General features: G+C 50.7%; 9 protein-coding genes across 9 annotated transcripts; 4 read left to right on the forward strand and 5 right to left on the reverse strand.

Moving 5' to 3' along the window:
- Positions 1–409: 409 nt before the first annotated feature.
- On the forward strand, positions 410–2,141 carry CGCA056_v010327 (uncharacterized protein; the record flags this gene model as incomplete). Its single annotated transcript, XM_037325574.1, has 5 exons — positions 410–520; positions 578–773; positions 875–1,012; positions 1,070–1,225; positions 1,276–2,141. The coding sequence occupies 5 exons, from the start codon at positions 410–412 to the stop codon at positions 2,139–2,141; spliced, it is 1,467 nt and encodes a 488-aa protein (XP_037175072.1).
- Positions 2,142–3,356: 1,215 nt separating this feature from the next.
- CGCA056_v010328 (putative fructose-bisphosphate aldolase) lies at positions 3,357–3,973 on the forward strand (the record flags this gene model as incomplete). The annotated part of the gene is made up of 2 exons (XM_037325575.1): positions 3,357–3,640; positions 3,700–3,973. The coding sequence occupies 2 exons, from the start codon at positions 3,357–3,359 to the stop codon at positions 3,971–3,973; spliced, it is 558 nt and encodes a 185-aa protein (XP_037175071.1).
- Positions 3,974–7,249: 3,276 nt separating this feature from the next.
- fabG-1 (3-oxoacyl-[acyl-carrier-protein] reductase FabG) lies at positions 7,250–8,214 on the reverse strand (the record flags this gene model as incomplete). Its single annotated transcript, XM_037325576.1, has 3 exons — positions 7,250–7,763; positions 7,856–8,072; positions 8,142–8,214. 3 exons carry the CDS (start codon positions 8,212–8,214, stop codon positions 7,250–7,252), a joined length of 804 nt encoding a protein of 267 aa, XP_037175070.1.
- Positions 8,215–9,128: 914 nt separating this feature from the next.
- On the forward strand, positions 9,129–10,883 carry CGCA056_v010330 (putative transporter; the record flags this gene model as incomplete). The annotated part of the gene is made up of 4 exons (XM_037325577.1): positions 9,129–9,296; positions 9,355–9,523; positions 9,588–9,741; positions 9,806–10,883. 4 exons carry the CDS (start codon positions 9,129–9,131, stop codon positions 10,881–10,883), a joined length of 1,569 nt encoding a protein of 522 aa, XP_037175728.1.
- A 526-nt stretch (positions 10,884–11,409) lies between these two features.
- PLT1 (putative polyol transporter 1) lies at positions 11,410–13,284 on the reverse strand (the record flags this gene model as incomplete). Its single annotated transcript, XM_037325578.1, has 5 exons — positions 11,410–11,433; positions 11,483–11,712; positions 11,770–12,283; positions 12,381–13,131; positions 13,184–13,284. 5 exons carry the CDS (start codon positions 13,282–13,284, stop codon positions 11,410–11,412), a joined length of 1,620 nt encoding a protein of 539 aa, XP_037176033.1.
- A 1,125-nt stretch (positions 13,285–14,409) lies between these two features.
- Positions 14,410–15,669, forward strand: tal-0 (Transaldolase; the record flags this gene model as incomplete). The annotated part of the gene is made up of 4 exons (XM_037325579.1): positions 14,410–14,458; positions 14,512–14,696; positions 14,753–15,062; positions 15,113–15,669. The coding sequence occupies 4 exons, from the start codon at positions 14,410–14,412 to the stop codon at positions 15,667–15,669; spliced, it is 1,101 nt and encodes a 366-aa protein (XP_037176052.1).
- Positions 15,670–15,722: 53 nt separating this feature from the next.
- Positions 15,723–16,810, reverse strand: CGCA056_v010333 (uncharacterized protein; the record flags this gene model as incomplete). The annotated part of the gene is made up of 2 exons (XM_037325580.1): positions 15,723–16,571; positions 16,634–16,810. The coding sequence occupies 2 exons, from the start codon at positions 16,808–16,810 to the stop codon at positions 15,723–15,725; spliced, it is 1,026 nt and encodes a 341-aa protein (XP_037175731.1).
- A 786-nt stretch (positions 16,811–17,596) lies between these two features.
- On the reverse strand, positions 17,597–18,808 carry CBP1 (Corticosteroid-binding protein; the record flags this gene model as incomplete). Its single annotated transcript, XM_037325581.1, has 1 exon — positions 17,597–18,808. The coding sequence occupies one exon, from the start codon at positions 18,806–18,808 to the stop codon at positions 17,597–17,599; it is 1,212 nt and encodes a 403-aa protein (XP_037175724.1).
- Positions 18,809–20,554: 1,746 nt separating this feature from the next.
- rutB-0 (Peroxyureidoacrylate/ureidoacrylate amidohydrolase RutB) lies at positions 20,555–21,136 on the reverse strand (the record flags this gene model as incomplete). Its single annotated transcript, XM_037325582.1, has 1 exon — positions 20,555–21,136. One exon carries the CDS (start codon positions 21,134–21,136, stop codon positions 20,555–20,557), a length of 582 nt encoding a protein of 193 aa, XP_037175725.1.
- Between the last annotated feature and the right edge of the window lie 779 nt (positions 21,137–21,915).

Genomic DNA, 21,915 nt, shown 5'->3' on the forward strand with positions numbered 1-21,915 from the left:
AAATAAACTGTCATCATATCATCCAGCTTTCAACACCGGCAAAACGCTCTTCGACCTTTCGCAGGGACGCTACGTGGCTCTACCAGCACCCTGGGATAAGATGAACGCCACTTTTGACTTGAGCCCTTCATTTGGGAGAAATTTGGGGCTAGCAGCGGAATTTTCACCTCAGCAGTATTTGCCACGACCGGAGGCCTGTGGTGTTCATGACATGGACTTTTGGATGGATATCCTTCCTCGAGCAATGGAAATGATTCAGATCGAAGAAGTTCCCTGCCCAATCACAAAAGCATCTTGGGCCATAAGACATTTTTCAACATGGGAAGACATCCAAAATCAATTGGAAGCCGCTCGGAAACATTATGACTTCTCCGACCCCAACAAACACGTTGGATGGGCTAGGGCTAAGATGCGAGGCGTTTTGGACAAGCATGTTGCTACTCTACAACAGGGTGCGAGGCTGGTCCCCGAGATAGACCTTGCAAAGCCCGTTGTTGGGGCTATCAAACTGGTATTGGATGTAAGTAAAATATGAGGTATGCTGCTGTAATATTGAAGGGTTTAACAACAGTCAAAGGCCTACCAAAAGGCATCCGAAGTCAGAGAAGAGATGCAAACAAGCTTCGAGAACCTAGCTGAAGTATTCGAAGAGATAGACTTCTCTATGCGCACGTACCCAAAGGACCAGAACATTATCGCGGCGTCAACCCGCTTGATTTGCGCGATAGTCATATCTGTGGAAAGCGCAATTGCATTTTACACAAGTCATCAATGTAAGCAATAACCATCTAGTCTGTGTTAGTTGGAGGTCGAGGTCAGGTGCTCACCTAGTCCGAATCCTCGGACATCTGGACTTCCTAATTCATTGATATAGTCATGAGAGCGGCGAGCGCAACCTTCTCAGGATCAGATTACAAAAAGCGGCTTGTTCAGAATCTCAATGATGTCAAAACTTGCTGCGCATCTCTGGAAAAGCAATCGCAGAGATCATTTGCACATCGCGTAACCAACGGTATGCTCAAAAGACCCACAGTTGATGCTGAGCAAACAAGACTGATTATTTGCGTAGAAAGCGAGTATCTCAAGCATCAGAGTGCTCGAATGATGTACCAGCAGCATGTGTCAAGTACATCTTTAGAGCAGCTGGTTGAAAATAGTCTGCGTTGCAATGAGGGTTTAGCAGACTTAAAGAACATCGTTTTAAGTCTATTAAGCGATCGACAGAGTACGTTTTCTGTCAAAATAGTTGAAAAAAGTGGCTAATAGTGACTTAAGATGTTGTAAACGTGGGCCCGCACTCGAGAGTCCCTTCTCCGTTACCACCGCCCGTCACACCATTGTTAGGGCCACCTCGAGAAATCACATCATATTTGCGAATACCTCGAATAGATGACGAAGATATGCGGGATGTAGTCGAGAACTTTGGATTCATAATGCATGGGGACAGCGGGAAGGCGCAGCAACTTCTCGAAAATCGTCTGTTCAGCAGTTGGATGTCGTTTCGCGGGTCGTCAAAGCTGTTGGTGCACGACAATCTCGAACCGCCGTACGATATCACTTCACTTTCAGTGGTATGTACGCTCCTGACGCACATGCTGAGGAGGCCAGGTGGTACCAGCATCAGTCTTGTATTCTTTTGCGGGCGACATCTTGCCGGGGATGTCTACAACGGTGGCTCGGCCATGATTCGGTCCTTGATCTCCCAATTGCTGTTCCAGAGCGGCCTTTATCCTTTTCAATATGATTCGGAGTACTCCGTTGAGGATCTTGAGCGGGACGACATCGAATTCCTATGCGATATCTTCACTTGGCTTATTCGACGGCTGCCTGGTAACTCAAATGTGTTCTGTATAATAGACGGGATCAGTCTTTACGAGCAGAGATTCATGCAAGGCATGGACGTTGTCGTTTTGGCACTGGTAGAGCTTGTGGAGGACGACTATGACGGGCGAGCTTCTCTCAAGTTGCTCATTACCAGCCCACAGCCGACGTACAAGGTTAGGAAGGTATTTGACTCGCATCCAGCGGAGCTTCTTGATATGGAGGAACTACCCGTTGTAGGAGATGGCTTGGGTCTTCTCGGTCTTGGGGAGCGATTGGCATCGGATATGGAAGTAAGGCATGATTTGGATGCGGAATAAGGGTCCCAGATGAGTTCCTCGTTCGGGTCGGAAAACAGCAGCAGGCAAGAGTCAATGCCTGACATGCCATTATTTGCCAGCAAGGGGCAAATAGCCTGTTGTACGGAATTATCGTGAAGCTTCTCATATCTAATCCGCAATACTTCGCCAGTATGAAAGGTACTCACATCGCCATTTGGGCCGACTCGGCGGTCAAGTAATCTGGCGTAGTGGTGGCTAGGTAGAGCCTCAACACTACAGGCAGGAGTTATGAGTTCACTCTTCTTATTCAGCGTCAATAAGAATATCAATGAAAATCCCAGCTTAACATTGAGTACCATTGTATCGAGCCACAATCTTACAAAACACCTTTGGTTATCGCTAGTGAACCTAAACCTGGGAGAGATGCCTCTTTTTGTGCTGCTTATCCACCGATCCAGCAAACACGTACGGTGTTTAATTGGGACATTTGTTTTAACTCTCAAGAATGGCAGTATTGTTTATGATCTTTCTTCTTTTGCCAAGCCCCGCTCTACACATAGGATATTGCTATATTCTACCTGTTCTTCCAATTGCGAATTCCGACACCAGGTACTTTGTGCGGGTGCCTGGATATCAGTCGGAATCTTGGTGGCCACTCATAGTCGCCGTCGGAATTAGTAAGTCAATTAAAGAACGTCGGAAATTTCCCCCTTGACAGCAACATGGGATCTCCGACGCCATAGCTCCACAACCACGAAGGAACAGTTTCGTAATCGAGTCTTGCTGAAGATTTTAAATGATGCTAATTGAGAAGGCGTGAGGATCTACCAAGAGCTCGGGGGAGCAAGAAGCATCTTACAAGACAACTCGGATTCGAACGTACCTCTACAATGGCATACCCAGAAGGAAACAGAACTTGACAAATCATTCATGACGCTAAAAGAGGAGGCTATGGCGTCGGAGGCTTCTGTGTGTATGTATCTACCAACACTCAGGTGGTCTTCAATATATAATTAATTTATGACCAGGTACAACACTGAAGGTGTTCTAGCCGTGATCAAGGCCGCTGAAAGATGTCGTTCTCCGGCTCTAATCCAGTTCTTCCCCTGGTCGATGCATTTCCAAGGGCCTGCCTTCATCAAATTCGCCGCTGAAGCAGCACATGCTGCATCGGTGCCAATTGCGGTCCACCTCGATCACTGCCTAAAGCCGAGCGACGCCGATATGGCATTGGAATGTGCCTTTGATTCAATAATGGTCGATGGTTCTATGTTCGAAGAGGAGGAAAACATTCGATACGTCAAGTCTGTCGTGGATAGAGCTCGCGAAAAGAACATGACCGTTGAAGCGGAGCTAGGAAGGATGGAGGGCGGAGAAGACGGACTCCCGACCGTCGACCTCGAGAGCGTATGGACGGATCCGGATCGCGCCGCCGAATTTATCAAGCAGACGGGGGTTCATTTCCTTGCGCCCAGCTTTGGCAACGTCCACGGACCGTATCCCCCTGGAGGCGCGGAGAAACATTGGCAACTTGATAGGTAAGCTCACAACCAATGCTCCGGTGCCCGCTGGTGCCTGGCTCACAGTCGTGTCGTAGGTTAGAAAAGATTCATGAAGCTCTTGGGGAGGCGACGCCGCTGGTTCTGCACGGCACGCACCCGCTGTCAGACGAAATGGTCCAGGTGGGCATGGCTAAGGGAATGGTCAAGGTGAACCAGAACCGCAACGTGCGCAATGGGTATCACAAGTACTTGGAGGAAAACTGTTCCAAGGTGGAACTTACAACACTGCAAGTCCAGGGAGTTGAGGAGTATTCAAAAGGTGTCGAACGCTTGATGGTCGAGGTGCTCGGGTCGTCTGGTAGGGCGTAGAATTGCACTGCTTCGCTGGAGCGACAGGGCTTTTGGCGCGTTGCAGGTTCAACATAGGGGGCTTCCTTGCCATTCAGAAGGAAGACTGGTAGAATGTAAAGACTATCTTCTCATTTTACATCGGGTTTAAGCAAGATGTACAACATTTCATCTTGGCTGAACAAGCAGAAAATAGACCGTTCAGTGTCTTGAACCACTATGTCATCTTACAGCGTCTCGGGCCTGCGGCGATCGTACCTAAACACGCCCCGGCTGACGCAGTAACCCATCCATGCAATGGGGCAAGCACAGCGATTAAATTCCCGGCCGCCACGCTGCAAATGCGGGGAGACGTCTCTCCTCATCTTCGATCGTTGATCTTGCCCCTTCATTGTCACCGATGACAAACGCATCGTGAACCGGTTGAAGTAACAGAAAGATCTGCATCTTCTATGCAGTAGACAAGCACAATGGAGGATGAACATCAATCAACTCCAGTCTCGACCTCAACCACCAAAAAGAAATACGTCACTCGGTCAGTACCTTACCTTGGTCACACAGCTCTTCTTTCCTTCTTTCCGGCAAGAAATTAATAATGCTGCAGGGCTTGCGAGTCAGTTTCCCGTCCTCCCAGTCTGCGCCTCCTATTCTCTCTGTTTCTGACAGCCTTCAAAGTGCCTGCAAGAAAAGGAAGTCCAAATGCGATGGTCGCGAGCCTTGCCGCCGTTGCCTGAGTTCTGAAATAGGTGCAGCTCGAACACGAGTCTCCCACTTTGCTTCAAAGCTAATCGCTGCGTTGTTCACACCAGAATGCGCTTACGTCTCGTCATACAATCGTGTTCAGAGGCTGAATCCGGTAAGAAGGGCGAAGCGGAGATGACTGGTTCTGCAGACGCTGACAAGGCAAATAGCAACGCCGAGGCCGCGTCACAGCCGGTAAAGCAAGAACATCCTCCAGGACCGCTGCCAAGTCATCGAATGCCAGCGTTGCTTCTCAAAGGACCGGGGACGAAACCCAAGATTCACACAATGAGAATAGACAGTCGATTCCACCAACCCCCGCCCGGTTGACCTCGGAAGGAGATGCCAGTGCTCGTGGCTTTCTTCGCCGCGTCTCGGACCATCTTGCCAAAGTCGGCCAAGGTCTCCCCCGGAGTCTATTCAGCAGAGAACAAGATCTCTTGGATTCGAACGATCCCTCGATCTTCAGCCTTCCGCCCAAAACCATCACTCAGGGATACGTCGATTGTTTCTTTGATCACGCTTCCGTAACATATCGATATGTCTTTCGTCGTGAAGTTTTAGACACATTCGAAAAGGTAGATGCCGACGATCAATCAGTCACAAGAGACCACGACCGGATGGCAGTGTTGTTTTCGGTCATGGCCATTGGGTAAAGTTTCTTCCTCAACACGTACAGGAGTATAGATACTAATCGAAAGTAAGATGCTTATGTATGTCATCCTGGAAGAACGAACCATTGCCGCCTTGGAGACAGAAGTCGTGCATTAATTGACTTTGAGAACCACTAGTACAGCATTCGCTAACTTTTAGATAGATACAAGTTTCTACAGGCTGCGGAAACAAGACTCGCAAAGACTCAAGGTCAATTCCCTCCTTCCTTGAGACACATTCAAGCCGTCATGCTGAAGGTTCGTGCGTTTCCACACATGTCACAGATTTGGCTGATCAGTTTTCAGTGTCAATTCGAAGTGGGATCTGGTCGATTCAACAGCGCCTGGATGTCACTAGGCTGCGCCGTCAGACTAAGTCAAATGGTAGACATCCACCGCGAACAGAAGCTATGTGATCCCATCGAAGGTCACTTCAGGCGATGCCTTTTTTGGGCTATGTTTATGATTGATCGGTGAATGTTATTCCTCCCTCCCTGAAAACTGGAGAAGTAGCTGAACATAGAATTCCCTCGCTACAGATACCTCGCTGCCATTCTCGGTAGACCGATGGCAATACATGATTCGGATGTTAATATGCCGTATCCGCACGCTCTAAATCCCGCCATGGAATGCTATCTTCCAACGACTGAGAAACGGTTACTCACAGGAGTAGTTGCCCACGCTAGGCCAGTATCCTGAAGCTAGTACGTAATTTCGCTTTTCTAACTCTTCCACGCAGACTTACCAAGATATTTGGGCTCGCCATTTCCAGACTTTATCTCGGGGCAGTCCACACGCCAGAGTCTCAAGAGCAAATTGTGACCGAGCTGGAACAAGAAATTAATGATTGGCTCCGAGATACCCCTGACTTCTTTCACCCCCGGCAAGAAAAGGAAAGGGGCGGGGATTAAGAGTTCTACGAAGTTTCGTGGGTGTTGCGGAGGCAGCAACGAACCACGCAGGCTGCGTTTCTTTTCAACAAGATGATGACATACCGAGGCTACCTGCTCCGAGAATTTCTCGACCAGACGCCGAGTACGCCGTCCTCGAGCTCCTGCTCTGGTCGTATCAGAGCATGCGTTGACAATGCCCTTGCAGTGGTGTCTCTTGCGACCAATGTTGGCGCGGATGAATGCAAATACAACGCCGCTTTCTGGGTGAGTAGAAGCCTTCTTGGTCTTACCGAGTGATGTTGACACAGACACAGACAACCTCCCACTTTCTCTTCTGCGCCACATCAATTCTTCTCGTCTATTGCATTATTTATCCAGACTCCGATGACACGGATAAGGTTCATGCGGCGATTGAAGACGCTATGAAGGTGCACCGAGAGCTTGATTATGGCGCTCACATTAACGATCAAAAGCTACTTGAAGTAAGTCTTGGATATTTCTATCTAAGGCTGGATTGGTCGTCTGATGTTTGCAGGAATCCTGTTCGAGAGTCCACATTGTGAGGCACATGAACTCAACTTCGCCAGTCGGCAATGCCGAGGTCGTCATGCAAAGTGGAAATTCCCCGTGGAGCCACTTAGACCAAGTTCCTATCTCGAACTTTTTGACGTCACAGATATTATCAGAAGATCAAATTGTCCTCAACGACAACATGCAGCAGATTTCTGCGCCTACCGCCCATTCTCAAACGAGACCAACCGATATCTCCATGTTTGGAATGTCGGGAACCATAGAATCCAACCATTTACCGCTTGGACAGCCACACACAGGAGACTTTGGAGAGCAACAAGGCTTCCAATTGACTTCTTTTGGATCTTTCAGTGGTTTTGATATGATTATGGACATAGGCTTCGACAATACTCCAAATGCTACGAGAAGGGGACCGGGGCTGGGTTAGCCTCGAAAAGGCAACTGTAGAATGTTCTTATTTGCGTCTTATCGCTTAATTTTCAACCGGTAGACGAAGTGATACCGCCGTCAACCACAATCTTCTGACCGGTGATGTATCTGGATTGTGATGATGCCAAGAACAGAGCCGTCATGGCGACATCAAATGAGTCACCCATCCTGCCCATGGGTACAGCTTTGTTTCTCTTCGCCTTGAAGCCCTCAACATCGCCACCGGCATACTTGTCGGCTAGCATACCAACCAGAGATGTGTTCATGAGACCGGGCACGACCACGTTCATCCTGATATTCTTGGATGCGTAAATAACCGCCGTGGCCTTAGTGAATTGAATGACGGCGGCTTTGGTGGCGGCATATGCAACTTGGGGCTTGCCGATATACCGCAGACCGGCAATCGAGGCCACATTTACCACAGCTCCTGAACATTGTTTCTCCATCAGTGGAAGAATATGGTGACAGCAGAGGTAGACAGACTTGAGGTTGACATTGGTCTGAGCATCCCAGACCTTCTCTGTCATCTCAGCGGGGCCACCAGGCTCTGATCGGCCAACGTTGCTGGAAGTTTGTTAGCACATATCCTCCTCAAGCGAAGGGCTCAGTGGCCATAATTGATCAGGATATCGATGCGGCCGTATTTGGCTAAGCACGCGTCCACGGCCGACTTGACACTCTCGTCATTTGTGACATCAGCGGCCACAACGGTCACGTCTCCGCCCTCAGCAACAATACGCATTTGCGTGTGTTGGGCAGGCTCCAGGTAGAGATCGCAGCCGAAGATCTTGGCTCCTTGCTTGGCTAGGAGGCGTGTCGTGGCGGCGCCATTCCCCCACATTTCCTGATCGCCTGACTGCCCAATACCGGTAACTTTTCAAGTTTTCATACCAGGTCAGTGTGGTCTCTGGGGTTTCTTTTTTTGTAAGAATATAAACTTACGGAAGACAATCTTGTCCCTAAGATCCGGGTAGGAGGCGATGACTATATCGTCGTGGGTGCCGTTTTGAGCCATGATGACAGCGATAAGAGGACACAATGCAATATGGAGATCTGGATTGGATGTTGAAAGATTTCGATCTCTTGAACAGTCTTTATACGTAGGCGGCACCAATCTGTCGCATATACGCTCTTCCGGCGATGATGAACGAGGGGGCCCCCAAGTATCCCGGCCTCGGAACAGGTTCGTCAGAAAGCCTCCGCCAAAGCAGTTGTCTCATGGCTTATCAGTGAGGTAGAAGACTTTTCTTCGGAATTTTCTAGCTTAACAATAGCATTGTCACAGTGTGGGCTCAGTTGATTTCGTCGATTCATCCAGGCAGAGGTCAGTTCGGTGAACAGCCGTCTCTCCCGGCAACGGTCTGGGATGCCTTGTTCACCACAATCGGCTGATGAATATGTCACACATAGTTTAGCTGTCCCGAGTATTCCTTTAGAGCCGATCCGCGATGAGTTCACCTCATCAAACAAGATTCCGCTCACAACAAGATTTTCCGACATCTCCGATGAGTCTTCGGAAAAGATAGCTACCTGAGAATTACGCCCGAGACTTTTTCCGACAACGTCCCAATCCCGACCTGTCATCGGAGTATGCGCAACAGTCCGAAAGACATTGGCTACGATGCCAGCAATCATCAGAGATGTTGCTCCCTTGTCACTATCTCTCGGATCAACCCCACGGGGTGCTCGAAGCCCCGGCTTGCTGGTCCACCGCTTTACCGGGATTGCTCTGGGGTAGTCAATGACAAGGACTTATTGAGACTGGATGAGAACTACAAAATGCCGTCGTCCCATATCCTACATCTCCATCATCGCACTATGTGTTGAAGCGAACTTACCTCATCGCCCTCTTGAGCCGTTCTAACACTCTGCGACGCATTCACGTTTTGACTCTGTCGACCGCTGATTTCACACAACTTTGTCTTCGAGATGTCGGAACGACGACCCGAGGCTGTCGAGCCCATCTTCGATGCGGCTTCCAACGTTGACAAAGGGAGCGATTTCGTCCACCAGGAGATAGCTGACGAACTCAGTCCGGAAGATCAATCATTCCTTGACAACTTCCCCGAAGACCGGAAGAAGAGAGTAATGCGAAAGGTCAGTTCCTGTTCTCTTTAAGTGCTTTGAAGATTAGTAGTTGACCCCCTATTGATAGCTCGATTGGCGTCTGGTTCCACTGCTGGGGCTGCTCTACCTGATTTCGTTCCTTGACCGAGCCAACATCGGCAACGCCAAGATCGAAGGCCTGCCCGAGGACTTGAATCTCACGGGACAGCAGTACAATATCGCCCTTTGTGTTTTCTTCATAACATACATCTTGTTTGGTATGGCAACTAGTCAGCCTTCGTCACAGCTTATTTGCCGCTGACACTTCATTTACTTCAAAAGAGGTACCAAGTAATATGCTCCTCTTGAAGTTCAAGCGCCCCTCAACCTACATGGGCATTTTGGTCACAGGATGGGGCACTATCATCACCATGACCGGTCTCGTACAGAACTTTGAAGGTCTCGTCGCAGTCAGAGTCCTTCTTGGTGTGTTTGAGTAAGATCAAGCTACATTTTCGGTCGATTTTGAATAGCACATACTGAAAATGTACAATCACCAGATCCGGCTTTTTTCCCGGGGCGGTCTACACTATATCGAGATGGTACCTCCCACACGAGACCCAAACGCGAATCGCAATATTCTATAGTGCCAGCGCTCTAGCCGGCGCTTTCTCCGGCCTTCTTGCATTTGTCATCGTGCGGATGGATGGACTCGCTGGCATCGCGGGCTGGCGGTGGATTTTCATCATCGAAGGGATCGCTTCCGTCGTCGCTGGCGTTGCGACCTTCTTCTTACTTATCGACACACCTGCCCTGTCAACAAGGTGGCTGGACGCTGACGAGAGAAAGTACCTTGAACTGCGTCAGTATGCAGTCCAAGGCAACAGCATACGTGTAAGAGAGGCTGAGAAGACGCGCAAATGGGAAATCCTCCGCTCCGTTTTGCTCGACTGGCAACTTTACCTACAGGCCCTGGTTTACTGGTCTAACACAGTACCGAATTTTTGGATGAAATTCACGATGCCCCAGATTATTAAAAACATGGGGTACACCAGTAGCAACGCCCAGCTTCTGACTATACCTCCGTACATTGTCGGAGCCATTTCCGCCTACATCTCCTCGTCACTCTCCGATAGGTTCAAGTGGCGAATGCCTTTCATTGTCTTTGCCCAAGTCTTGGTTCTGATATTGTTTGCTATATTGTTCCCCAAAGCGGAAAACATCCAAGAGAACATTCCGGCCTGCTACTTCGCCATCTTCCTTGCCAGCATTGGCTTCTACCCAATCAACCCTAGTGGAAATGCTTGGACCGTCAACAATTTAGCAGGACCTACGAAGCGTGCTCAGGGAATCGCCTATATGATCTGTTTAGGAAGTATTGGTGGTATTGTGGGCAGTTTCATCTATCGCGAGGACGAGAGCCCGAAATACCCGACAGGGTTTGGTTCGTCATTTGCATTCGCCGGGCTCGGTGTCGTTGCTTGCTTGGTGTTAGAGTTCCTATTCTGGAACATCAACCGCAAAAGAGACAAGTCTAATGAGAAGGAGATCAGGGCCAAATATTCGGATGATGAGCTCCAAATGATGGGAGATAGGTCACCTCTTTTCAGGTACCACCTTGTAAGGAAGACACTTTGAGACATGATGTCGACTGTGGCTCGCTGGCCCCAGCTTCACGATATCCTGGTTTTCTTGCTATCCGGGCCAGCACTTCCAGCTAAACAGGCATAAAACTATCTTCATTTCCATTGAGCGTTCATGTATCCCTACTGCTAGATTTCTTCCAGGGGAAAAGATATTAAAGTTCCGAGCCTTTCTACTGTCCTTCTCGTCGTCATCGGCGTTGCTGCTGTCGTCTTCATTGCTGTCGTCAACGGCCTCTGGTATAATTACTGACCGTCCATATGGCCAGAAGTACACGCCCACAGTGGGAAACCTCTTACAAGTTGCAGACTCGACATGGAACATCCTGCAATGGAACTCAATTCAGAAACACGTAATCTCCTCTCGAAGCTTTTCACGATGACAAGCTCGCTACTCTAGATGGTACAATGGTTCCAGCTTTGCATCCTTCTGAAAGAATAGATATCTGTTCACCACCCAAGGAAGCCATGTGCGAACCTGGTATGCTGCATGGCTACGGGTAGGAACTCCAAAGATGTAGTCAAGCTCTTCCAGGGTGCGTTGTCTGTTGAAAGGTGTTAGCATTAAGTTCGCGAAGAAAGGCGAACAGTCACTTGCTTGGTTTCCGGGATGATGAAGAAGATAACGATGAATGCCAGCAGGTTCAGTCCCGCATAGAAGCAAAATGCGCCGGTCGGTCCGATCTTGTGAAGAAGTTCGGGAAACGACAGCGTGAGGGCACTCCCGACGGCGTTGTTCACACAGATGGTGAAAGCCGAGCCAATCTCGCGATGAGATAGCGGGAAAGCTTCGGAGAAGTAGATCGATGGTAGTGGACCGATTCCTGGTGATCGTGAGCAAACAATGATATGGATCTGAGTCAGAGAGATCGGGCACTTACCAGGTCCGTACATCGCCGTGAAAAGGTAGATGAAGAAGGCGATCAGTGGCACCCTCGCGCTTGACCCTGTGTTCAGCAAGAAGCTCAGCCCAGCTGCTAGGAGGCAAAAGGCCATTGATGGGAACGTGGCCAGCAAGAGGTTCCTTCTCCCAAACGTGTCCATCATGTATACAGCCGGGAATGCAAAGACGAACATAATGAGGCCAAAGCCCATTGAAGCCAGAAGGCAGTCTTTATCTGAGTAGCCTGCTTGCTGAAAGATCGTAGAGCTGTAGAACGCCATGATGTTGATGCCTGAGAACTGCTGAGAGATGACGATCCAAGATGAGGCGACGGTTGCTCGACGCAAGCGGGGCACAGTCAGGAGTTCCTTCATACGGCGGAGGAGTGTCTGTCCGCCAAAGGCATTGTTCTCCTCGATGACTTGCCGGTGTGCGTAGTACAGGTCACGGGCAGCCATCATCTCAGTATTTCGGATTCGGCAAAATGACTTGAACGACTCCTGGTATCGACCCTTTTTCATGAGCCAGCGTGGAGATTCCGGATAACTGTTAGCCCATATACTCTTGGAAGTTGATGACAGTCGGTCACTTACCTGGACACATCCATACGAAGATAAGAACAGGAATGGCGGGAGCAAAAGCAGCAGCTAGCTGGAACCGCCATGCAAGATCTCCAATGCGGTACCAGATCAGGTTGGAGCAGAAGCCAATAAAGATACCAAAGGCAACCCACAACTGGAAGCTCGTAACGATGCCTCCACGAATCGCAGCAGGGGCAACTTCGGCTGAGTAAATCGGGATGGTTGAGATCTTGATGCCCATGCCAAGGCCCATGAAGAGCCGACAAATCATCAAACCCCACCAGTTCTGCGTAAAGGCCTGAGCGAGCACTGGGAAGACGCAGAAGAGGCCAGTGAGGAAGATTGTTCCGCGGCGTCCAAGATAGTTGTTGATTGGGTCCGCTGCCCAAGCACTCAGCAGACCAAACAAGGTTGGACCGGCGTTGATGACTCCAACAAGCGCTTGATTGTTCTCGATGCCGAACTCCTGAGGGAATGAGAGGTTGGCGCCATTGGCACCTGTGTTATCCCAGCCTTGGATTGCGGAGCCGAGAGAACATAGAGCGATACTGTAGTAAAGATCCTTGGGAAGATGCCATTTATGCGTGACCTCGCGGCGAAGGACATGCTTATCGTCTTCGGTGAGATCGTCGATACTCTCATAATTCTCAGGGTTTTGCGCAGCGAGCGCCCCACGGTAGAAGACGTTCTCCTTCTCTTCGAAGCCAAACTCACGACAAAAGCCGGTAACTTGAATCCTGAGGTCTGAACTAGAGATGCCGATCAGAGGATTGCGGATCCTATGGCTGGAGGTTAGCTTCATCTCAGCATCTCAAATCTTCAACCTCTCACTTTGCGTTGATATTCCGTGAATAGTCGGCACCACTGTGCTCGACATGGCTCACATCGAGCTTGGACTTCACATCGCCCTCGACGTCAGAAACACGAGACATGATGATACTCTTGGTGTTGAACGAAAAGCAGAGAAATCATTGAAGACAGCCGTTGATAATGCTAAGTTTTCTACCTCGTGAAGTTAAAAGTCCACGGAGGCTCTTATATAACCCACTCCAACTCTTCCGAAAGCATCCTTGCCCACTTGTCGTCCCCTCCCCCATGGGGTAAACTGGAGCTCGCTCCCGAGTGTTCGTCACCAACGTCAGACTGACAAGCATCAATCGGCTGTTGAACGGGTGTTGCGAATCCTTCGGCCCCTTACCCCGTGACCAAAATCTGCTGTCGCAAATGGCCTGCGCAGGGGAGTGTGTGTGTCCATGAACTGGACGGGTTGGAAGTCTTGGAGACGAGACTAAGACGCACTAGTAGATTGCCCTGTACAGGCGCTAGCTTCTTGTCCCGTGCAGGACATCATGGATGAGTGCCGGTTGCAAACCTTGTCGTCTGACTTCTTGGACCTGCCCAGTAGCTCTGAGGCGGCAATCGTTCACCGAGGTGGGGTAAGATGGCACGGCCAGCATCATAGCTCCCTGAGCTGTTTTCCGGGTTTGTCACTTGCATCTGCGCAATACTACCTGCTCAACTGCCCCTGAACGCATTCGTGAAATTCTGCGAGGCTGTTGGGATCTACCTCAAGAGGGAAGCCGCCACGCAAGCTGTCACACCACTGGTCAGTGTTTGGGGGCAGGAAATAACATGGTGGTATTCCGGGACATTTACCCCAGAGTATCCTCTTTGACCCCCACCGGTCTCCAATGTGTGATCAGACGATGACCGGGGTGCACCCCAGAAGGTGCGGGGTCCCAAATGCCCTGCGTGTGTGCTCTCGCTGCCCTGTGTGTGGCATCCTGAGGGGGCTCTGGGGATGTCTCATCATTGGCCAAGTGATTCTCGGAATGGACTCGTTGAGAGGCCCGATGACGAAGAAAACAGACACACGCAGGGCGTCGTGTGTTCGTCCTGTACAGGTCCATAAATCAGACGGGCCGGTGGGGTGAGGCATGATATTAAAGGAGCTATCTTGTACGTATTCTAGCAGTCTAGATGGGCAAGCTCGAACAATTCGATATCGAAACCATATCTCCAATTACAACGAAATCTCAATTGCGAAACTTTACACGATGGGAAGCAAAGGCGCCATGACTTGGCTCGACAAGCTCGAGGAGCAGCGTGCGTCACATAGCAATGTCCTCATGCCAACGCCCACGTGCTAACGTGAATAGTCAACGTTGACGTCGACTGGATGGACCCTGAGTACATCAAAAGCATGCCCATCGTCCCTCACGACCAGACCAGCAACCAATTGTGGGTGGATATCCAGCTCGGTGATGCTTCGAACAGGGACATGTTCCTCGAGACTGCGAAAGAGCTGAAGAATGAGGGTTGGCTTGCGATCTATACGCGCATGGTATGTCGACCACAACGCACTCAGTAACAGACTACAGGGCTGATGTAGAAACACAGGCCGTCCTCATGTGCAAGAAAAACATCAACTCCATTCGCGGCCGTGTCTTGCTGCAGACCCTTCCCTCAAACGCGTTCAAGACGCAGGAGACCCTTGACCACGCCCGCCTCTACGACCGTGAGTTTGCCCGCGCAGGCATCGGACGCGATAGATATTGCATCAAGATCCCCTCCACCGGCCCTGCCCTCAACGCTGCCAAGATCCTGTCTTCTGAGGGAATCCCGACGCTGGGCACAGCCCTCTTCAGTCTCCCCCAGGCCATCGCCTGCAGCCAAGCAGGCATGCTGTACATCAGCCCGTACTATAATGGTAAGTTTGCGCATGAGATGCACGTGGAGTGGCGCTGACTTGAGAACCAGAGGTGAGAGCTCATGACGAGCCAGACACTCTCTGGCCCAACGTCGAGGACCCTGCGACGCAGCACCCCATGTCCGCCCGCATTGTCCAGATCATCGAGACATACAAGCGTCTATACAAGGAAACCGGCAAGGAACAGCCTTTGGTAAAGAACGCCAGCTTCATCTCCGCGAAGGAAGCCATGGCAGCAGGCGAAATGGGCTGCCATTCCGCCACCATCTCACACATCGTCCTCGACCAGCTGGCCAAGCTTGAGTACGATGGTACCAAGCAGCCCGGAGAGGGTACGCCCAAGCCGGTGCACGTGTACAAGAACGCCGGGCCTTGCCCTGAGCGTCTCAAGAAGCTTGCCAATGTCGACCCCTTGGCGGCTGCTGAATGGGACGGCAAGCTCGCAAGCGCCGACATTGACTACCTGGCCAATGAAGGTGCTGAACTGACGAAGGCTATTGAAGCTGACCCCATCTCCACGACCCGCCTTGCAGATGCCCTAAAGCTCTTCATTGGTGGTGAGGAGAGAAGCAAAGCCAAGGTCGAGGAGGTCCTAAAGCAGATCTAAACTGCGATAGCGTCACGTACAGTAGCGTGAGCATATGATAGACCCTGAATAGATCATCCTGGCCAAGAAGCCCATTGTTGTTGCTGCTGCTGCTGGTGCTGCTGTTTCTGCTGGAAATGCAAGTCTTGATTCGCGACCGATGGCCCGAGAAAGGCAGGCGAAATAGGTATCTGTGAAGGATCCATACCGTCGAACGTGGGCGTCCCAGTCGATGAGAAGTCCATGAGCATACCATTTTGATACATTCCTTGCCGATCATGATCGATTCCTCTCAGAAGCTGGTAATCATTGATGTTCGCATTTGAAACAGGCATGGACTCTGACTGGGCGTTGGATGACATTGCTGTGCCCTGGTCCGGCATGGCTAAGCTTTCCATAACTGTTCCTGAAAAGATGCGAACCGACGGTGACTCGGTTTCTTCTGGCCAGGATGTATCAAGCAATAGATTGTTCAATTCTGATACCGCGCGAGCATCTTGTGTGGGCTCCGAAGGTAGAACTCGAGGGACCTGAGCGGCTTCGTCTGTCTGGTTGTTTGTCGATGACCCAGCCTGCGAGTGTTCGTCGGTAGGCCCGCCAGACTGCTCAGAGCTCTTCCTGGTCGGGCGGCCCAATTGCAAGGCGACGCGCCGTCGCAACTCTCTCTCTGTCTCGGCAAATGCGTCCATATTGACGTTGAGTGGCCTTGGCTGCCGCATCAGGGCGCCATTGTTCCTCCTCCAATTATTCACCTCGTCCAGGAGCTCCTCACGCTCTTGTAATAAAGACTTAATACACTGGAGCGCATCATTACATCTACTCTCTAAAAGCTTATGCCGAGCAATGCTTTCGTCGATGACCACATGCTTCGAGAGGCGCTGGGGATCGGTGTCCGCTAGAGCTGGTAGATTGGCAGCGAGCTCCTACAATCGATTGGCATCAGCAATTTCGGTCTGGATGGTTATTATCCGCGAGAACAACATACAATCAATCGCTCTTTGAAGGCTTCGCGACGGCCCTTCTCGAAGATCCGATGCGCAGCTCGGTCGTCGGCGGTAAAGTTTCGAACGCGTTTCTTGGGCGCCTTTTTGCTCGGAATCGTCTCCGGCGGCGCGGTCGCAGTCGGACCAGGCGTAACTGTGTCTTGCGCGGTCGTGTTCATGGGGGTCAATCACCGTCCGCGGCGGTTCTTGATGAAGCGGTCTTCCATTCAGCAGATTCGGGGATGGTTGTGGTGCGAAGGACGCAGGTTAGAGCTCGGGAGGAAGCTCTGATGTATCTGCTGGATCGGGTCGAAACACACAACGAGAGGGGTCCTCGTGGTTTGTTGTTCAGGTGAGGAGTAAGGCCGTCGTCCGATCGATGACCGAGGAAATGAAAGCGTCCCTGTGCCGCAGCATTGCCTGCAGCTCTTCTCAGGGATCATGGCAGTGACGAGCCCCTTGTAAGACGAGCTGCTGAGACCCCGCACGCATCGAAGCTGAGCTCCTCCAATGCCTAATTGAGTATGCCGCCGGCCGAAGCTTGGCGCCTAGCTTCATCGACCTTGTCCGTGTCTGGGGCTCAATCCACATTCCACAACCGGTGAGGGGTTGATGAACAAAGAAACAGTCATTCATCGAGCGTGAGCCCGTTTTTCCTGCCCATCGGACGCCGACCGAGCACGAAACCGGACCTCGGAGGACCCTTCGGCGTCGGCACGGCCCCGCTCGGCTCAAACACCGCGCGGATCGTCATTGGGCGGTCCGGCTGAACTTGGAACGCGCAATACATGTATCGTTGAAGTCAGATGGCAGGCTATTCAAATCCATTGGGTTTTCTATTGACTTCTCGGGTATTCTCAGTCTGATATACGGGGCACCAGCTGAAACAGCCCTATTCAACTTTCATCACCCGCTTGGCTGCAACAGTACGAGATTGCGAGCCATGGGCAGCAACTATTCGTGACTTACTCGCGGCCGAGAATTCTCCATATGTTGTCCGCGGCAACTTCGCCCGTCTCATATGCTCCATGAACACAGCCCGTTCCGGTACGGGAACAGTGCTCACCGGCAAACTGTAGCCGCGAGTCCTTCTCAGCCTCCAATGCATCCCATAAAATTCGCGGGTCGTCTCCAACCTTGGCAGTGGAGTATGTGCCGTTGCCGGCAAACTCGTCCTTCGTCCAGGAAGTGACCTTTGCATCCACCATCTTCGGAAGCGATTTGTATGGCTCGGTTCTGAACAACTCCAGCAAGGGCTCAAAATAGGCAAATAGCTCATCCGGATTTCCGCCCATGGATTCAATCTCGTAAACAACGGGAGGAGATAGCAGGATGCAAAGTTTCTTTGCGCCGGTCATGACCCACAGGTTGGTGGCCGTGAAAGAGAAGGAAAGAACCGGGTATTTGTTCTTCTCACTATCCTCGTCCAAAGTAGCCGGTGTCGGGAAATACACCAAGTTGTCGTTTTGCTTGGACCAGAAGACGTCTGTGAACTCGAAGAACACTTTGCCCAGTGTACCATAGCTGGTCCTAGACATGCCTCGGGCGATACTCTTCGGAATGGAAGGCTCAAACATGATCTGATTCTGGTGCAAGACACCAAGTGGGACGGTCACAACAACAGCGTCACCGTCGAAAACGACGAGCTTCCCATCAGGACCATGGGCATGAACTGCAACTAGTGAAGCGCCCCCCGACCGACTCCACTCGATATTCTGGACGACATGATGCAGCTTCAGAACGCCCGGCAGATCACGGACTGGCTGAGCAACGTGATTTACCACGCGATCGTAGCCACCCTTGACATACAAGTCACGTTGAGGAGGCAGTATGTCATTCAAAAATCGGGATGAGATCTCACCAAGAGCTAGACCTAAGGTCGACTCGACAATGCGCAGCGCTTCCGGCGCCCAGATCCGCTCATCATCGGTGATAAGCTCATGCTGACCCACGAACTTGCGAATGTGTTCCTCGGCCGAGTAGTCCGGTCCGTTGGGGTGCTTTTGGATCCAATAGTGGAGATAGTCCAGAAATTCGTCGGCGACGTTCTTAGCCTTGAAGTTGGGGCCGGCGGGACCGAACTCGGTAAAGTAGAGCGGATTTCCGTCGTCGTAGTAGTAGTCGATCTTGAGCTTGGAGATGAGCTTGACGAGGGGGTTGTAAGAGGTGCCGTGCATCCAGGCGGCTCCTGTGCGGTGTTAGTTCGTCAACTTGAGAAAGAAGAGACGCCGAGGCGGGCTGGATCTTCACCCCATACAAGTCCCTACACAAGCGGGGAACACCCGTCCTATCAAGATCAATGTACAGCAAGTTACCTTCCATCCATACTCTCTACAACCCACCCATATCAATGTTGTCGACATCTTCGTGGTCGGTTAAAATGCGTCCGCCAATACGATCTCGGGCTTCTAGGACAACGACATCGAACCCTTTGGCAAGAAGATTTGAGGCTGCACAAAGGCCAGAAATACCGGCGCCTACGACAACGACCTTCTTTCTGGCATTGCAACTGTGAGTGACACTGACGTTGTCCATTTTGAAGGTTATTCTTGAGTGGCAATTTTGTCGATTTGATGTTGAGTTTGGAAGACCAGAATTTCAGAAAGCCTTGAAATTCGAACGCCTAATATACTTTATCAAGAACCTTTCCATGTCTGAAGTCGAGTTCCGCAACGATACAATAGAAACACTTGATCAAGTTTGCTTCTGAGCGGGCCCGCTATTCTCGGGGCCGAGATTCGTCACGAATGACTCACATGGGTCCGCAGTGGTCGATTTACTTGCCTTTTACGGCACCTCTTTGCCGCTTACTCACTAAAATAGTCTCGCCCAATGCTTCACGGGACAAACTATGTGTCATGGACCACAGAAGATGTATTTCATGACCACGTTTGTTCGTGGTAGACCAATTGGCAAAGTGCAATCCCACTTGGTCTACTACGAAAGGCGTAAGTGGCGTAAGAGGCGCGAAGAGCGTGTACGAGAGGAACTCGATGGGAAATTCAAGACAGGCGATGAATGTATCAAGTGCCATCCTGCCCACAGATCGAACCTTCAGGAAGCCATTGGAAAACATCATCTTAAACCCACACACTTCAATCGAGTATCAAGCCATAGCGAAGGACCCGAAAGAATAGCTGAAAGCCAGGCCATGTCCATAGAAAATTAAATGTCAGCTTATTCCACCTAGAGCTCTTTCTTGATCACCTCTACTTATAGTTTGTTAAAGTATGTAACATGGCTGTCAGGCTTATCTTTCGAACGACCCAAATAATTATTCGCTCGTTTGTAGCCAGCAGTTGAACAGCAAACGAAGCCGTCCGTTTCTCTTGCGCTAGAGCGACTACCAACTTTTACCGTGAGCTCAGATATCCCCCCTATTACTATCATTGTTCATTGGCGTCTTTATCGCTTCTGCTGTTGTTCTTGTTATCGTTGTAATTATTGTTATTATTGTTGTTGTTACTATTGCTGTCGCTATCGTCGTCTCTTTTATTCCTAGGACTTCTACTGTCGCCCTCAAGCGACTTAGGCGAGCAGCCAGGGAGATCAGGCGGCCTCTTGCAAATGTAAGACTTTACATTGGTTGCTGAGTGAGTGTCATCGAGCGCAACGCCTCTATCATGCACATTTTCCTGAAAGCCCATTTGTAAGTTGGGGAACGCGAGTCATAGTGGAATCCCATTTCTCGCGTAGATCAATATCATAAGCACGCAACAACCCTATGGTAAAACGGGATGCAGACCTTCGAATAGCAAACTAAGGGACTTAGTGAGGAACTCCATCGAGACGTGTGAGTTACGGGTTATTGTACAACAGCGACAATTTGGACCATTAAAGCCAGGCATAGACTCAACTCTCATCTGACCTGCCCAGGCGCTTCTATTCCAAGGCGCTCTCACTACAACGAAATATGGAACCATTTACAACTTGTTAATCCACTCCTCGGAGCTCGTCACATTCCCAGTCCACGAAAAGACCTTCGTCGTCAGAACGCGATGCACCTCCTCGTCCCGATCCATGCACAAATCCTCCAAAACCGTAACATCGTAGTCCCGATCAAATGCCTCGCGAACAGTCGACAGGACAACTCCACTTGTCGCAACTCCCGCAATAGCCAGATTCTTCACCCCCATACTCCTCAGCACAACCTCCAAGTCGCTGTTGTAAAACGCCGAAATACGCGGTCGGTTGATGACGATCTCACCATCCCTCGGTGCGGCCTCCGCAACAAAATTCTGCCCCTCCTTCTGTTGGCCTTCAATGTGCACGAAGTCGTCTGTGGAGGAGATCCGGGCCCAGAACGGGTTGGTGCGGGGGACTTCGGGGTATCCGGGGCGGAAGTGGATCGTGACGTGGATCACCGGTATGTTCTTCTCGCGGGCCGCCGCAATGCCGCGGGACACGCGGGCCAGGTACTCCTCTCTGCCGGCCTCCGGCAGTCTTTTGACAATATTGTGGATCAGGTCCATCACGAGGAGGGCCGTGCTGTTTGATGAAGCCATGGCGGTGGATATTGAGGGTGAAATAGAGTTTGCCTGTGGGATGGTGTGGGATAGTGTGGGATATTGCTTTTTGCCGGTAATGAATCGCGCCTTTGTGAATTCGGATTTTGAGATGCTTCAGAATATCTCAAAAGTCTCATGGTTGCTGCCAAGACGTCAAAGTTTTATACATGATGATGCCGGAGTTTATTATTAGATTAAATCCGCATGCCTCTAAAGTCCGTCATCGCCGTTGATGGATTCAAACCTGACGTTTGGGCTCCGACTTCACAACTGCAAGTGGTCAGTGCGTTGGACCCTCGATGAGTGCATCTCATTTTCCCCTTTTAAATACATCGTTCGGGCCACGAAATGTGCGAAACCGAGTGGGATGGACGATCTCATATAAAAGTAATCACCTCGAACTCTGGGGCCCAGCGTTGTAGGCATGCTCAATCCTGGAACGGCGCTACGGCGACACTTTGAATCTCCTGTCATCGGGACGACCGGGAGTCAGTGCTTAAGTAACCCAGGGCCATCCATGACAAACCTCTTATCACAGAAAAACACCATTGCAAGAGTCAAGACCTTGGCAGCTGAAGCCGCGATGCCTGCAGTGAAACAATCACTTCGGCGGAATGCATGTCCCACAGCAACAGACCGATCTAGTACGACAGCCACCAACGTACCACAAGCACGCGTCCATTCCAGTGCAAACACAACGCCCTCGCCGACATCACACACACAACGCCATCAAACGAACGAACCCCCATTTCCGACAACCTGGAGCCTCAATGCCC

Source organism: Colletotrichum aenigma (genome assembly GCF_013390185.1).
Source record: "Colletotrichum aenigma strain Cg56 chromosome Unknown KSG_Cg56_contig07, whole genome shotgun sequence".
Lineage (NCBI taxonomy): Eukaryota > Fungi > Ascomycota > Sordariomycetes > Glomerellales > Glomerellaceae > Colletotrichum > Colletotrichum aenigma.